Raw genomic sequence first — 18546 nt, forward strand, 5'->3', positions numbered from 1 at the left:
TTGGCTTATCACTAATATTTCTAAAATTTATTTTGCTTCTTTTATTCAGGCGAGGCAACACTTTTTTAGCTGTTCTTCTCTTCATTTTTTGTTGAAGTATTCTAGTTTTGGTGCACAAATGCCATACAGTTAGTTTTAAAAACTATTAACTATTTCCAGGCTGCTCCACCAAACCTTCTTTCAAATTTAAACAACCTTGATTCACTAACTCCTAATGATAGGGTGATGATTCAGATCTGCATGATGGGCTTCACTTCAAACACATTAGTTCACTTTTGGAGTTGAACTGTACAACCTGAAATAACATATATCAGAAAAGCTTATATCAAGGAAATTTTGTTCTATTTTAGCCATGTCCCACTGAGTTGATGACTCTGAATTGTAGGTATCCATCAAAAGAACATAAATAGCTGAGCACTACTTGTAATATAATACTAACTTCTGTGTGGGTGGGGAGAGAGATATAAGTAAGACTTCTGGCATGTATATAAGTAGTATTTTGGGATCATCCTTGAAGTTATTAGCTAAAATATGCTTTTATCTGACATCCTTGTTTAGTCTTGCAAATGGTAAGTTTATGGAAGTGATGAATATGTGCTCTGCCTTCGATACAAAATATTATTGTCTTTAATAAATTATAGTTTAATATGGCCATAGCTGCTAGTTGTAAGCAAAGCAACTTTTCTGTTATGAAACAAGGAAGTTTTTGTAATCCAAGCTGTTTTAAATTCTGTTTCAATCTGGACAGAGTACGAAGCCAAATTCAGGCTGCGATCAATACCATCTTAAACAACAGAAATCTGTCGAAGCTATTTTTTTGTTGGTTTGTCTTTATGTATGTTATGTGGCTTTTATTCATCACTTTGTTTTAGGTGCTCATGAATGCACATGAATAAAAAATTGCTACACTGTTAATATTGCCAGTCATACCCCTGCTAATTAGAATCCCAATTTAGTAACTGCTAATACTTGCAATAGAGTTGATTTACATTTGTTTTTACCTTAATTTAGTCAAAAGCTGTGTTTTGTTTCTTTACAAGCAGTGGTATTCACATCTTCCAGTCTCTTAAAAAGTAAAAAATGAGACAATAATTGCAGCCAAAAGTTTTGCTTTTGCACACTGACATCCTTACTGCACTCTCACTGATTCTTTAACCAGCAAGAATGATCCCTGTTTTTTACCTGCACGACACCAAGTGGGTTTTTTTGTTTGTTTGTTTGTTTGGGGTTTTTTTAAGTCCATGTGTTTAGGAATCTTCCAGAGAACAGAAATAACACTAACTCCGAAGAGCAAATAATGGTATACTCTGACTGTTTAGTCTATTAAGGAAGTTTTCTGTCAGAAGACTGTGGAAAGTATGTGTATGGATTTCTGAGCATGTGCTGCTTTCATGGGGCATCTGTAGGATTGGCAGGTTCAGACATTACTGCTTTTTATTTTGAAGCTTTGTTAGTAAAGTCACTGCATTGGTTTGTAGTGGCAGCTAATGCTTCATGTATCTTATCCTTGGTATCTTACTTGGCCAGTTTGCACATTGTTTGTTCTTGTTTTCATGTTTTAAAATTATGTTTGTATTATGGGCTTTTAGGCCCAAATCAGCTAAATGTCTTCTGAACATACTGGGAACATAGTATCAATTTCTCCTTAATCCATAAAGTACCTAACCATGTATTGCTGGATTTTCTGCCATTTGAAGAGGAACTCTTATACAAGATCATTTTGAACTGTAGCCTTTTGGCCAGATTAAGAGCTGGAAAAAATTGTTGCTATGGATGGGAAATCTTAAGTAACTATTTTTTATTCTCTCACACCAGCATTTGTCAAATAGGTATACTGTAAGAAGGCAGTCTAACTCACCTAATTCAATGTGCAGCAAGTCAGAGAAATATCAGTTTAGGTATTTTCCAGTTCTCATGTGCAGATGAAGCCTTCAGATCTTACAGGTCTTGCTGCATAAATATATCTATGATACGGCCTTTTGCCCTTCTACAGCACTGCAGCTGTTTTGTGGGATCTTATCTTTTCACATCTTGATTACTCCAGCATCCTCCCCTCCTGCACTGAGAAATACAGTGCTACCCCCCTGATCCCCATTCAGAAATCTGCTATGAAGTTAATTTCCCAGCTTCATTATTTTAACTATATTTCTCTTCTGAGTGCCTTCTCTTCATTAAACACTGATTGTTCTCAGTTTTAATGCCCTTCTTCATGAGTCATTTCCAACCTTTCTATCCACTATTAAAATGCCACTTCCTTCTTTTGATTCCTGTATTGCTAGCCTCTAACCCCAAAAGTACCTGTGTGCTGACTCTGTGTTGCTTTTCTCACTCTGCAGAAGTTTCCCACAAGCCTCCACAAAGCTAGTGTTGTCCTTTCTCCCATCTCTCCTTAAAAATCCTTTGTCATCATTCCTACAAAAATGTTCAACAACCACCTACTAGCATGCTCAGATGTTTTGGTTTTTTCCCCCTTTATCAATTGCTATTTGGAACGAAAGGTGTTCACATCGGGCAGAGTCCACTTGTTCTGTACTTCCAAAGAGCTGAGGTCCTGTTACAGGACCTGGACTTCTAAGTGCAAATAATAAGTAGTATCAGGTTATTTTTACAGTTGTTGATTAGACTGGCTGTTCCTCGCCTGGCAATCTCTTTGAGTTTGTCTTGTGGTTATGTTTTCTGCCTGGCACCAAGGAGTAGCTGTAGCTAGTTCAGCCTGCAGCTGGGCTTTTGCTGCCCAGTGTGTTGAATGAGTGCCATTGTGCCCATCTCAAGGGGAATCCACTGCCTCCTTATTTGTTGCTGGCTACAATTCAAGAGGCTGACTGCTAGCTATATCACTTTTGTGAGCTGTAACTAGAATGATACCCTCCTTTCCTGTGTTTCAGAATAAAACACAAATTTAAAGAGGCTTGAAGGTTGAGGAGCAGAAGGAGGAAACTTTTGTGGAAGCCCTTGTCCTTGAACTGCCTGTTTTGATGACCAACGGCAAAGCCATGGTCTTACATTGTCCCTCCTGGTGTGCAGCAGAAGGGTACTTTTTGTTCAGCCCCAACAGTTCAATATTGATTGACTTAATGAACAGAGATATAGTTTAAGATTACAGGTGCTTGTATAATTTTTAAACAATATCTAGCAGCTATACGGCTAGCTGTGTTGTCATGCTAGCTTTTACTTTGCAACTCTGTGGTTTGCAGCATCAGTGTCTTGTCCATAGCTGCATAATTATTTCTTCTGAGAGCCATAGTAGAAAAACTTCATGCTTTGTGGGGATTAATTCAAGTGAAAAAAACATGGCTACAAATGGATATGTGCAACTTCATTAAAGCTAGCTAAATTGAACAGACTACATTGTGAAAACCCAGCAATTAGAAATTACATTCATAACTCATTCAAAAATTTTCATTTACTCAATGACTTGTGGGATAGATAGTATAAGTTTGCTGTACTTTGAACTACAGTTGTTTGCTACTGTGCCATATTATTGATTAGCACGGAGGTGCCAAGCTTCTTCTTGTCAGACTTCAGTCTCTGACAGAAATAAATTACTTGGTAGGGAATTCATCTCAGTTGTCATCTGAATTGCTTTCCAACAATCCTTATACCTCCGTATTCACAACACAGGTAACCTGAGCTCCTTCATTCAGGCACTCCTAAGTTTAAGAGGTGGATAATAGCTCTTTTTTCTTTATTTCATTTGTGTTTTGTTCTTAAATGAAAGTAGACTCTGACACCACCAGATGTCTCCATGAGCTAAGGCTCCATTATTAAGATGTAGTACTACAAAGCTGAGTACTGGCCACAGTGGTGGGGACCCCAAAACTGAGAAGTCCCCCTTGACAGAACTTTTTGATTCCAAGAGTTTGAACCCACAACCTGTGTGTTGTGATACTCACTAATGCTACAGCAACCAGGAGAATTAAAACATCTCCAAATATGACTCACGTCAAGCAAAAGCTTGATGGGAAGCTAGCCAAAATATCCAAGTGAAAACTCTTCTCAGCAAGGTGCAATTTAATACATCCTTCACTTCTCTAGGACCCAGGAAGCTGTATCAGATTGCATTTTACAGCCAAAACCCACTCCTGGGGTTTTGGAAATTGGAAGATGTTATATACTTCATTTTTCAAATGTTGCTTTGAGAGGAGGAAACCACCTTTTATATAAGACTACAGGTTAAACCTGGGCACTGACCTTGGAAGAGAAATCCTGAGCACAAGTTCTTGTTTACAAGTCATGTCTGGTTTTGCAATTTATTCATTCACTTCCTAATACAAAATGTAAAGACTGTCCTGGATCAAAACCCAAAAAGTCATTCTTGTAGGGAAGATCTAAATGATTCATGTCAGCCAGATGTAGATTTGGTTTCCTTCAGGTTGGATACAGATAGGCAGGCAGCCTAGGGGAGTGCCCTCACCGTTGAGTTTCTCTTATAAAATGCCCTTGTACTGCCTTTCCCTCCAGCAGTGGACTTGAATAAAGTCATCTGTGGATGATTTTACTTAAAGTCAGTGCTGTTAGCACATTGGCAATTTTCTGAGAGTTTCTACTGGGTTGAGCCTTAGGTATACAGCTCTAGATTTGGCCTAGGCACATGCAGAAACAGTATTTTAGGAGTCATGGCTGCTTTACTGGAGGAAATATAGGTGTTTAGAGCTTTTCAGCCAGCTGAGATGGTGTCTGATGTTAGGCTTCAGATGTTGCTTTTAAATTAGAAATATTTCAGTTTCCACCTCAGCCACAGGGAAGGTGCCCATTTCAGAAGTCTTTGAGTAATTCTTCAGAGGAACTGGTGGTTGCAGCTCAGCATAGTCATCATCAGATGCCTAATTTTCATTCATGAATACTCTCCACATGGGTGGAACTATTAGCCTTCTCTAATGTAACATATATTTAAGTGACCTTTTGACTGAGAGTTTATTCCAGGCAGAACTGCATCCTAATATACTGGGTATCCAAAAGCTGTTATGCTACCCAGACATCTAGAGGATAGCTGAGATACTTCTGGGCAGAATACAGTATTCAGGTTTGGCTCTTACTCATATGCCCCAAAAAATAATTAGCAGTCTATTACCATGCTTTTCATAACTGAGAAATAGCAATGATGCCAGTTTGTCTAGTCTATCAGTCTGCATCCAGGAGTAGCCAGGTAATTTTGTTGACATCATCCATTTTTTTGACTTGGTAAATACCTCCCACTTCATATGCTGTGCACTGTCGGAAACACTACTGTACATGCCAAAGAGATGAGAGGAGAAGTGAGCCAGGTTTCATTCAGAGGTAGGATACGATTTGAAGGAACCTTGTTTCAGTGTCCTAATGGATATTGTTTGTGAAATCACACAAATAGCTTTTACAGGCAGCCAACCATCTCTAGTACGGAGGAGCATGGAATGACAAACAGCTTTTGTTTATAGCAAAAAGTGAGTATTGGCTAAGAAGTAGTGTTTATGGTAATTGAGCTTTACAAGGAAGTAAAACTTAGTGGGGAACACAGGGGGTAGCATTTGCAGTGAAGCAGGTAATAAGGAGAGCTGTGTAGGCATTTCCTGATTAGCATCTGCTGTTTCAACAGCGGAGGAACATGACTCACATGTAAATGCTTGTGCTAGGCTTTAACAGGCATTCCCTCTAGCATGCCACCCTGCCTTCTGGTTTTATTTTGAGTCTCCTTGAGCCCTACTGTGATTTGAAATCAGTGGAGGAGAAAGGAGAGTAACACAAACAACAGATGTCTTAAAGTCTTAGAGAGAAAAAGCCTTGTGGCAAAGGAGAAGGTGCTGTTTGTCATGAGCTTTTGTTGCCTCTAGTACAGACTGTATTTGCATTTCTGCATGTGTATATATACGCAGTTGTGCACATAGGTGATTGTGGTGGTTTGACCTTGGCTAATGCCAGGTACCCACCAAGTTGCTCTAGCACTTCCCCCCCCTTCTGCTTTTTCTATCAACAGAGCAAAGAGGGGAAAGAAAATAAGATAGGTTAAAAAAACCTCCAGCACTTTTGGGTAAAACAAAAGGAGTTTTAATATAAGCAAAGCGAAAAAAACCAAACAGATTTATTCTCTCCTTCCCATGAAGAGGCGATGTGGGGCTTCTCAGGAGCAGGGCTCTGATACATGTAGTGGTTTCCTCGGAGGACCAAGGGTGACCCCAGCCCCTTCCTCCTTTCTCCCAGCTTTGTACTGAGCAGACGTCATATGGCCTGGAATATCCCTTTGGTCAGCTCGGGTCAGCTGTCCTGGCTGTGTCCCCTCCCAAGATCCTGCCCTCCCCGTCCCACTGGGGGGGAATGTCAGAAAGACCCTTGGTGCTGTGTAAGCACTGCTCAGCAGCAGCCACAACACCAGGGTGCTACCAACACCCTGCCAGCTCCCAGCATAAACCACAGCACCGTGAGGGCTGCTACAGGGGAAAACCAATTCCACCTCAGCCAGACCCAGTACAGTGATACAGAAGTGGTAGTGCAGAAAGATGGCCATTGCACACATCAGATAATTCTTTTTGTATCCTGTAAATGAGTGTGACCTATAGACACTAAGAGTACTTGCTCACTCAGACAAAGCAACCTATTCTAGAGCAGGTTCACAAATTATTGCCCAGCTGCTGCAGTACCTGCTTTTAGTCTGTTGCTGGATAAAATACACTAATTCTTGTTATTTGAGGTTAAAAGTTGCTCCATAATAGAAAAAGCAAATAGTATGCCTGGTGTCCATCAAGACAGCTTTGCTTATATGTGGTAACTTAAGCCATGGCAATACAAATACTGTGTACCCCATAACATTAGGAGAATTTGGTTGTGTGTTGTGACATTTAGTGCAGATTCAGAAAGGCACTTCATCTGTGCTTTCTGGTATGGGAAACAGTGTCTTTAAGGACTTTGATTTCCAGAAGGGAAATCTGTGACAGAAACAGCTGTAAAATTCTAACAGTATATAAGCAGCTGGGGATGGCTTAGAGACCCTGAAAACACATCACCTGCTGAGTGCTGAATCAGCACAGCATGGGGCCAGGAGCAAAAGGAAATGGAAGGGGGAAAAAAAAAACACCAAAAAACAGACAAAAAAACCCCAAACAAAACCCAAACTGTGAATGGAGAAGTGAAAATATATGACTTTTTGAGATTTTTACTTCTTGGGAAAGATAGCTGAAAGAAATATGAATAAAAAGGATTCAGGGATGAGAACTTTGTGCTCAGAAAGCTTAGCAAGCCACCTCCCACCTTCCCACATCTACCTCCTCCTTTTATGAAGGGACTCTTTTCCACAGGTTTCAGCGGATGGGTCCAAAGACTGAAAATCACATTCACTCAGAATCCTATTTTCTCATGGTATTTTAAATGTGATTTTATTTGCTTGCTAACTTGCTGGTGTTTTTTTCAAAGGATTTTGGTAAATTGTCTCAATATACATTTGCACTGTTTACTTTGTTACTGTTAATTGTGTTATTTAAAAAAAAAAAAAAAAATTTGCTCCCGGGTTCCAGAAGTTTGTGCTTAGGTTAACTTTAGTAAAGAGTTTAGGACAACTGCTCTGTTACTGAGTATGACTCCTGGAAGCATTACCAGTATTGGGATGAACACCAAGGAAGTCAATAGGAATTACATTTCTTTGTACAGAAATTTGTACATCAAAATAGTGTTTTCCTGGGGTGTTTAAGGCTGCATCTATTCTAGGAAATTATATAAATTTTAATATGTTGGCAGCAGCAATTTTTAAGCATCAAATATTAGTTGTTACAAACCATAGAGGGAGTTTGTTACATTTAGCATGGTAAAACTGAACAACTGTTTTCTTATTAATGCTATTTTAGCATAGACTTTCTTATTCTTTACAAGAATATCCTATCAGAAAAATAAGCACAATAATAATTATTCCTGTATTTTAAATGGTGTTTTTATGCCTGTGTCACTTCCTCTGTACTTTGAAAATACACTATCCCTGTTGCACAGATGGGAAAACAGAGGCATCTATGGGTGGTGTTATAACTTCACCTGGAAGTCATCTAGAGGAAGACAGATCTCCTGGTCTCAAAGCAGAACCTTATTATAAGTCATATATTAAATTTATCAAGAGGTTATCTGTAAGTTAACAAAACAGAAGCCGCACTTTAGAGATATCATTTAACATTTACTTTTCCTCCCACAGGAACTTTTTACACCAGAGTGCAAATTCAAGGAGTCTGTTTTTGAAAATTATTATGTAATCTACTCATCCATGCTCTACAGACAACAGGAGTCCGGGAGGGCCTGGTTCTTGGGGCTGAACAAAGAAGGGCAGGTCATGAAAGGAAACAGAGTGAAGAAAACAAAACCAGCAGCTCATTTTCTACCCAAGCCATTGGAAGGTGAGGCTCAGTCCATCGCTGGCAGATCTTCCTATAAATCTCACAAGAAGAAGAGGAAACCATTTCTAAAACACCTTTTGTTAATGTGCATGCCCCACACAGGGGCCATTCCAAATGACAGTCCCCAGGATTCATGGAGCAGTTCTGTGCTTCAGCATAGTGATGCTAGAAAAGGCATATGTTAAAACATTTTTTCCTGGAATTAAGAGGTCATTTTACAAGAAAATAAATCTTTTGTGGAAGTGTCTTGTGCTGGTTTTAAAATATTCTCTCAGTAGAGACAAAAGCTGTTGTGAGTCTTGCAGTGAGAAAACAGTCCTTTCATTAAGCAGAATGAAATAATGGACATTGCAGGATAATTGGGAGTTACAAAGGGAATGGATGAAATGTCAGCATTTCAAAGTAAAAGCATTCTAATACAAAACACAAAAATTTCTTTATAAAATAAATCATACTCTATTACTTAGCCAGTTGATGCAATGCATGTAACTTGTGTTACTTGGCCTTTAACCAAGATAGAAGCAAATAAAAGTAATGCTAACTTTACACACTAAAATGATGTCACACATTCTCTGAAAAATACATTCATTTATATTTTGGAACTTTTGGGTTATCCTATGTATTTTGCAGGACTTTACAAGCCTATGCTGCTTTTTGCTTCTTGTCTTCATGACACTCCAAATTTCATTTATATTATTACTACACATAGCCTCAGTCATTCTGGAAATTATCTCACTATTTAACATCTGAAAACACATACCTAAGTAATGCTTTAGTTACGGGACTCATTTCTTTTAACATTTTAACTTAAAATTTTGATTAAAGGATCAGTTTGTTAAATATTTTAGAGTTCCATTATAAGGAAAGAATCTGAATAATCCTATGTTTTAAATTCACTTCATCCACTTTGTGGCTTCCTCCTCCCTGGCAGTGTTCAAGGCCAGGTTGGACGGGGCTTGGAGCAACCTGGGCTAGTGGAAGGTGTCCCTGCCCATGGCAGGGGGGTTGGAGCTAGATGATATTTAAAGACCCTTCCAACCCAAACCAGTCTATGATTCATATCTGAACTCAAGTTGATGCCTTCATGTGCGGGAGAGCTGAGCACACACACGACCAATGTGATCAAGCAATGCCCGTTTATTACAACTAAGAAAGCCCTTTTATAATGTTCTCCCGCACACGTGAGTAACATGCAGTACAAATCCTCAAGATTGGACAGTTAACTTAGCCCGCACTTTAAACCTTCTTATGATTGGATAAAAAGTGCCACATCAGCCTTGCCAGGCTTCCTGCCTTGTGGAACTTCCTCTTCCGTCCCAACCCCTTCCGGGGGTTGTTTGTCTCATCGAGTTTCTCCCCCCTCATTCAGGGTTATGTCCTTACCACATTCTTGCTCAGGCTGAGGCTCTTATCAGTCTTGTTCTCATGCAGGATTGCTCACATGTCCATTCTCTTGCAGAAAGTCCTCTTGAATTGCAACATTCATGCTTCCTTTTTTTGCAAATGCTTACAGCATTTTCATGAGCTCTCTACAACATTGACGCTTTATGTATCAATCCCTTTATATTAAATTATAAGAACTGGAGGGAAAACCAGAGTATTTTTAAAAGCAATGTCAGTTCATATGGATTAGGAAAGAAGTTACTTTTTTCATTAATGTTTGGATGCTCAGACTCTATCAAAATAGCTTAGGCAAGGCTTAGAAATAACTTGCTTTACATTGCCCGTGAGAGTCATCAAATATGACAGCTGTGCTATATAATACCTTATTTTATAGTTCCTCTCATGCTATTCAGCTTAATATTTTTGTAGGCTACGGTGTTATTTCATCAAGCTCTTTTAATTAATCAGCAAAGTTTCCTAAACACAGTTATGGAGGGTCTCTGAAGACATAGATCATAATCAGCCTTGCATACACTAAAGAAGATGTTTAATTTCAGACTTTGAAAAGCCATAAAAGGATTTAGATTATGTCATTGGAAATGTTAGAACAAGTATTTGATTAGTTAATGATGCTATGGGGCTCTTCCTATTTATTATGAAACTTCACACCATTAAAGATTAAGGTCAGTACTTTGATGCTCCTGCCTCCTACTCAAATTAGCCAAGTGATGAAGGGATTGTGCTCTCTATGGCAGCAACACAGCCAGTCCTGAAATCACAGTGTGATGATTAATTCTTTTGACTGGTTTGACATCTCTTTCAACATTGCTCTGATATAAATAAATGCTACTGAAGTTAGGTATAAGTGGAAATATTACCTGATTCAGTGACATGGAAAATGAAATTGAATTATCCAAGAGCATTAATCATTAAGGCAGCTTAATGCTGGAACTGTGTAATTGAATACATGTATTTTCCTCAAAGGATTTAGTGGTTAGATAGGGACTGAAGCCCAGGGGCAAATTTTTAATCCCTGTAAGAATTCAGTTAATAGTTTAATCTGGGGTTTTCTGCACTTCTACATTCAGTGGAGATCAGTGGCTACTGCATATGTTTTTGGAAAGCAGAAAGAAAAAAACCCAAATCTCTTGTGCACTCTCTGCAGCACTGTCCTGGACATTTCTTAAGTACACATCTGAAGAGATCATGGTCAAGCTCCTCAGATGTGGCAGACAGATGTACAAATAGCTTTGTAGAGCTGGACTCAAGCCTGGTCTTGCAATGTAGGACTAAAAAAGAACACTTAAGTGTAGACAACTGTATTGTATGATCCCATTTGTTAAATACCATCTGTCTTAATCATATTTTACTTCTAAAAACTTGCAGAATATTTATTTAAGGGGAGTATATATATATGTGTGTGTATATATATGTATATATATACATACACACGCACACACACATATATATACATGAGTGTATATATATGTATGTTTTTGTGTGTCTGCCTCATGCAGAGACAAAACAGTAATTTTTCATTTCCGAGGCTTCTATAGTTTCCATTACACAAGCAAGCATGCAGTTTCCTACTGTGTTTTTAAGTCAGAGAAGTGAGAAATTTGGAAGGTGAAGCAAAGCTATCAGTCATGCAAAACAAGTGTCTGTCAAAGTAAATAGTTTCCCTCGCCTGCAAGAGGAACATGGATTATATTACAGTATCAGTTACTGTAGAAAATTAATCCTATTTGAGATGAGCTCTTAAATGAGATAGATACATTCTTAAAGATGTCTCTCTTTTTCTCTTTTCTCCCCTCAGTTGCCATGTACCGAGAACCATCTTTGCATGATATTGGAGAAACAGTGCCAAAGGCTGGGGTAACTCCAAGTAAAAGCACAAGTGCATCTGCAATAATGAATGGCGGCAAACCAGTTACCAAGAGTAAGACAACATAGCCAGATCCTCACAGGTGTTGTGACTTACTGAGTCCCGAGTACAGTTGAGCAATTTATCCTTGCCAGACTTCCCCTCTGCAGTGTCTGTGGATCAGCTTGCGGCAAGTCACATGCTTGCCCGTTGCTGTTGCTGAACTGAGTTGTTGCAAGAGGATAAATCTCAACATGTAGCTCCACCCACAACAAGAAGACACCTGGATGAACCAGCTAAACTCAGACCATGGAATGCCCTACCAGATATTGGAATGCCTTTTTAATATCTTTTCTGTGACTGTGACACTTCATGTGAATGACATACTTCACAAGTACACTTGATACCTTGCCTGCTGACAATTGCCCATAATCCCTTTTTGAGTCCAGTTTCAGCAAAATCCATGTGTTTAAGTTCTATTTTGTAGCACACAAATAATCAAGTAATTTCTAGTTAGATGCTGTAAACCTGTGCTATTATGGATTTCTCTTCTTCCCTTTTTTATAAGGCTGCTCGCTCCACTGTCTGTGACCTTTTGCAGGGATTGTGTTTCTCTATAACTTAAGTGTTGCCGGTGGCTTAGTTCTGAAAGCAATCAGGGAATCAGGAAGCCTTCAAAAATCTATTAATACAAATTATATCTATAAAGAATAGGGTTGTTGTCTCTGACTTACAATATTGATTAAATGTGAATACTCTCTAGTAACAGATACTGTGCTTCTGAGGTTGGCATTATAGTGGAGGAAGGAGTGTCAAACACAGCCAACAGGAAGTTTTCTGGAACGAGTGTTTGGCATCCCCCTATAGTTTCTTTTTGTGTGTGTGTTTTATACATATCACAGGCTTACTGGTAATGGTAACATTTGCCTTGCCCAGCGAGCAAGACCCACTCATTTTTGGGAAAGTGGGTCCAAAGAATTTTGTAGGCCTTGTAGGCCTGAATTAAGGCTCATTTTTCATCTACTAAATCGTCATTGTTTGAAAAACAAGCACCACCAATAATAATAATTAAAAAAAAAAAAGTTAAATAAGACTAACCAGAATTGCGCTACCTAAATCCATTTAAAATATAATCCTTTCCTGTTTTTAAGGAACTGAACTTAATGCCATTGTTATTTTTGGCTGAATCCCACACGTACTTAGCAAAGCATGGGCAAGGATGTTGTTGTGTTCTTTTTTGCAGCACCAATGCAAAGGGTAGTTACAAATTATAGTTTAATATTTCTGGTGTTTTAAAAAAAAAAAAAAGTTTTAAAACTGGACATATTACAAAACTTTTATTTTTATTTTTCGCTAAGCATGCAAAGTCCAGTCCTATGTATCACTGATATCCCAGTACGTACCTCCACCCAGCTTCCTAGGATAATATGCCCAACAAATTGCTAGATTGAAGGTGCCTTGCCTTGATCTCTGTATACTGTACTTTCTCCTACATGAACCTAGAACAAATCAAAAATGTTATAAAATTGAAGCCTTGGACCTTATTACCAGAAACAACATCAGTCCTTTGAGTTTGTCACTTGTGAACAATTAAACCAATGTTGGGGGCGAGGAGGAAGATTTAGAGAATGCCACAGAGATGCCACTGAAGTGTTGCACACTTAATCACAGGCCTTCAGAAGACTAAAAATATGGGTATTCTCTGTATGCTTAAGGAGGTATTTGTTTCTCAAAAAGGGGCGACAAGGACCAAACTGTACCTCAGTCTGGAAAACTGTGTGGCAATGCTCTCTTGGCCTCTTGTACCTTGATATTTAAAGACAAAAAAAAGGAAATCATCCATTCCTTTTTTAGCATTGTATTTCTGGCAATTTGTTTTATCACATCTTCGTGCTGAAGTCCCTACCAGAGACTGATGGTTATTTCAAACTCCCTGTCTGCTCAGCTGAACAACTGATTCAGTCTGAATGAACTCTTCATGCTAGTTTTCAAATGTATTCTGTTTTTATAAGCAAATTTTGTGCACACTTCAAGGAGACTACTGCAAAGCTGCTAAATTCTAGGTAAACTTTTTTTTTTCATAGGCCAGACTTTCTTGTTTATATCTGTAGTATGAGAACAGCAAGCTAACACTTGATGATGGGTCTTTCTAGGGAGGGAATGAGTTAAGCATGAAGCCCACTATCCATGTAGAAAAAAAAAATACAAACCTACTCTAATACTGTGATGAAAATGCAAAGAAACTTTGACTTAGACTGTGCCCTTACCTGCTAGCACTAAATATGTGTGTGTGGGGGGGAAAAACAACACTTGATTAAAAACTTTGGTGCACCTTCTCATCCCATCTGGTCCAGTGGGATTTGTGCACCATCCCTGAGAAAACAAAACAAAACCAAAGCAGCTCACATGGTGAGCTGGGGGCTTACAGTGCATCTGGGGGACCCATGGGAGGCAGCAGCCTTGACGTACTATCTGCCAGGTCCAGAGGCGGCCCCAGGCTTTCCTACAATTATAAGAGGAGCACTTCACAATATTTTGAGTGAGATAATACAGCTGAAGGCTACATACTTTTTGTTACAGTTCATGAGGAGTGAATACATGTGTTCATGTCCCATCCAGCCATCTTTTTACTCTCCCAGTGTAAGAGCCTGGGGAGAGTCAGGGCCAGAGACCTGACTGAGCCATGTAAGGAGGTTCTGGTTTGTGGCCTGATGCTACATATGTATTGTTTTCAACATTAAACTCTTGATCCTGAGAAATTATGATCTGCAGACCAGTTTGGGAGTCTATAATTAAGGCCAGATTTAATTTTTGTAAGCAGTTAGTGCATACTGGAAATACAGCATTTTTTCTTATTTTTTTCTGGTTTTGTTTCTATGGGCTAAATACATACGTATGTTTAATCCAATGAATAGATGTCCTAAAAAATATTTTTTCTACAATCTGTTTAAAGATAGCAAAGAGGTCTTTGTGCTTTTTTTCATCCCTTTAATTTTGTCGCTTGTCTCATCTGTTGCATGGGAAGAGGATAGAAAGGATGAACTGCATGTAGTAGGTGGTGTCTATCAAAGAACTGTTGGTCTGTATTACTAAATTTACATGCATATATGCAAAGAGTTTGTTTGCATTGTACAGTTTGTGTTTATTATTATTTGTTGTATACACAGATTCAACACGATGAATAAAACATTTATAAGAAGGCATACCAGAAAACAACAAAAAAGTTTATGTAAGAAGTAGACTGTGCAAAACATCGTTGCACTCGCCACAGGATGGTGAAACTTCATGTAAATAGGTTGGCAAACTCAGTTCTCCCCTTTTACCATGCCAAAGAAAATTTTAGCTCCTTAATATAATACCTCTCTTGCTGTTCTCCAGGATGAGACTTCACCATTTTCTTCCCTCTAAAATTAATTTTTCTGTTAAGTGAAAGCTGTTTTCAACTGTCTGTTACTACTAAAGTACTGTATAGTAAACCTGATGGAATCCATTTGTATTTACAGATTGGGGTTTTTGTACTTACATGTCCAGCTGTCTGTGAATCTGCAGCGTTCCAGATCTTTTGCATGCTTGCTTTGTATTTTGTTCTTCTGGGTTTTATCTAATCACTGAGAGACTGTTTGCACAGCAATCCAACCTCATCTTACCATTTCGTATGTTAACACTGCACATAGTCATTATCTCTTTCCTGTTTTTTAAATCTGTATTTCAGCTACAGTTCTATTTGGCAAAATCAGTCACACCTCAACAACAGTTTTAGAAATCCAGTTTTAAGTAGATATGAACTACTTCAACAAAGCACCGTTTTGTTGTACTTAAAATTTTTTATAAATACACAAGAATCCTTATGAGATTGCTCAAATGATAGAGCCTATAGAAAGATGTCTATAGCTTTCAAGTGCTTTGTAGTTCACATAGCACAGCTTTTGCTTAATTTGCTGGAGTTTTTAGCCACTCTCAAATAATTTTTTAATATAGTCATTTTCATAAACTTTAACTTGTGTAGAGTCAGGTTGGTTCTTAACAAACTCCTCACCCCCAGATATAGAGTAAAGCAATTCACTTTGACTGTGGTCATGTGGTCATATGGTCATTCCTGAAACAAAGAACTCTGACTTTATATATATATATATATATATTCTCTTGGTTTAAAACCACTGTAAAGCAATGAGATATGAAAGCAGGCAGTTTGGTCCATGCATTCAAATTGTGTCTTGATGATCCATCTGTTTATTGGTATAAAGAAGAAATTATTCAGCTCCATTCAAATGGGAATGCAAGTGAAATTAGAATAAGGAGGTTATCTTTCTTTTAAATGACCCTTTAGATAAACTCATATTCTGTGTAATGCATTTTAAAATGTCTAATAACAGGGGGGGTTTGTGATGACTAATGCAATTGCTATGACTTATTTTTAAAGACGTAATAAAATTTTTCTTCTAATACCCAGTCAAAGAAATATTAAATTTAGCTTTCTTCATCCCAGTATCATTTGGCTGTATCATTTAGCTACAAAGTGAGGTCGTTCTGTGAAGAAGCAAGGGCAGTGCATCAGGAATGTTAGAGCAGGTACATGATTAAATGTTTGTCTATGTGTTTCCAAAAGAGGGCATGGCCAAGGGGAAAAAAAATCACAATTCGGTTAATAATTTACACACACAAATCAATCCACAGCTGTTTTATAGGAAATATTACAGATATGTTATATACAGTAGGCATAATCCTGCAAGTCTATTGTAGAAGCATCTGGCACACTTCTGTACTGTGTTCTTTGTCTCACAAGAAGAAAGCAAGGCTATAGTATCTTTTGTTTATAAGGTTTATCAATCTCACCAATATAAAATCCCCATTTATCCAATTTGGTTTTGTGACCTGGAACTGCCTTTTGCCACAGGCCTGGAAGCAAGGTTTTACAGTCACTAGGTATGAAGAATCAAGCAGTATGTTTCACTCTCTTATGCCTCTTCCTGCTTTACAGTTTATATATCTGAAATTCCTGTCACAGAGAACAAGGTGTAAAATCACAATTTATTAATACAGCTATCATTTTCACGTATGTGGAATAATAACTGTCTTATTCCTTCTGATCTCATTTTTCTAGTGAGGAAATGAGCCACAAAACAGATCTGCTTGGAGTTACATCACCAGTTACCTCAGCATGAAGAGTAGGGGGAATGTTCAAGCAACATTATAAGAAACAGAATAAAAATTGAAATTAATTTACGTATGTGTTCTATTTTGAGTAGTCTTAGTTAATACTTTAAGGTTTATAGCGATAGCACCATTTTGCGTGATAATTTACATTTTAAAGAACCACTGACAGTAGCTGTCTTAGAATATTCTAATATTTTTCCATAGATACCTTAACAAACAACTTGGATAGCACTTTTTGAAATGCTGTGGCTATGTAATCCACACATAAATGCTTAAAATGTTGGAGTTGATTTTTTAAAAATTCTAACTAGAATTTCAAAATCATCTTACACTTTTTTAAGTTTATAAATTTAAAATGAAAGCAAATTACAAAGTAAAATGCATCAAATATGACATTGCAACCCTCTAAAGAATTGTTCTTTTGTTTATGAATGAGTACCTGAAATACCACAGCTGATCTACAGTATATATAAATCTGCTTATCATGCCATGAAACAAGTCAAAAGCATCTACTGAACCTAGGTAAGAGTTTTGATTATCTAGTATTTTCTTATTACAGTACTGAATACAAATGGAAGGGAGTCAAGGAAAACTTCGTATCTTTCATTGTTTACACTCTGATTCAGCAGATGAATGTATATGCGAAAAAACACTGATTATAAGATGATTCAGGTCAGCAGTATTCATAAATATAAATAAAACTAGCTATCTGTGCACTCCAGACACCAGGGATGACAAAATGCATATGTGTTAAAATTTAAGAAGATATTCCTGTTAAGCTCTACAGAGTTTAAGGCTTCTAAGTATAAATTATAAACTATGATTTCAAGATTAATTTTACTTTAAAGATTCTTTATACCGTATCAATATATTTTAGAACTCTGCCTGATATTTTGGTTATCTAAAAGAAGAGCAGCAGCTAGCAGCTTTGGGATGTATGTTTTGTTATTTATCTGCATAACTTCTACAGAAGTTATGCACGGATGTTTGGTGATTATACTCCCTGAGAACATGGGTTTCACAAGCTTCATTTTTAGAAAGAAAGAATCCAGGTTAGGAAAGTATTGGGTAAGAGAAAAAGCAAGCTACATGGGAAGGGGGAATAATAAAAGTGATTAAATAAATTCATTCAAATTTTTTGCATTCTATTACATGTACGGTAACATTGTATTTTTCCTATTTCAAAATTGTCCTTTCTAAATGAAAACTAGTTTCTAGACCAATAATGGAAATACTTTTTTTGTTTTCTGATTTCTGAGTCATGTACCTCTTCAAAAATCAGGACCTTGGCACCTAAACCACAGTGTTACAGTTTGGTATTAAAACGAAATATTTTCCAGCCATTTAAGCAATTTCTCAGTCATGGTTTCACAAAATGTAAACACTTTTGAAACTAAAATGTATGTATCTTTTTTTGCTCTAAAGAATTCAAGGGCTGCCAAATCTACATGTACAAAAAACCAAGAGACTCATATGTAAATAAGTTAGGGAAGTCCCAATAGTTGTGCATCATTCATAACTCAATGTGAATTTCACACTGAGCAGCATTTCACCATTGGAAAATAAAAATAAAATTTTTGTTCATACCACTGCTTTGTTTGTATTTACTGTATTAAAACTTTAATTACTTTGTTGCCATTTTCTGAACATCTTTGTCTGAGAGCAGGCTACTGCATAGCACAGCTGATTTTTCAAGTCAGTTGACCTTCAGGCTCCCTATTTCTATAAAAGCAGTTAAATTCAATGAATACTGTGTGTGACAGTGCAATCTGTTCCAAACAGTGATTTCTAATAGCATACAGA

General features: G+C 37.6%; 1 protein-coding gene across 6 annotated transcripts in view; it reads left to right on the forward strand.

Moving 5' to 3' along the window:
- Positions 1-18329, forward strand: part of FGF14 (fibroblast growth factor 14) — a 421787-nt gene extending 403458 nt beyond the window's left edge. For all 6 annotated transcript variants that reach the window (XM_074910833.1, XM_074910850.1, XM_074910867.1 and 3 more), the window contains 2 exons: positions 8144-8342; positions 11542-18329. In XM_074910833.1, the coding sequence (XP_074766934.1) occupies positions 8144-8342; positions 11542-11678 (336 nt within the window). In that variant the 3' untranslated portion in view covers positions 11679-18329. The remainder of the gene's footprint in view (positions 1-8143; positions 8343-11541) is intronic.
- Positions 18330-18546: the final 217 nt, after the last annotated feature.

This window comes from Athene noctua, chromosome 1, assembly GCF_965140245.1.
Source record: "Athene noctua chromosome 1, bAthNoc1.hap1.1, whole genome shotgun sequence".
NCBI lineage: Eukaryota > Metazoa > Chordata > Aves > Strigiformes > Strigidae > Athene > Athene noctua.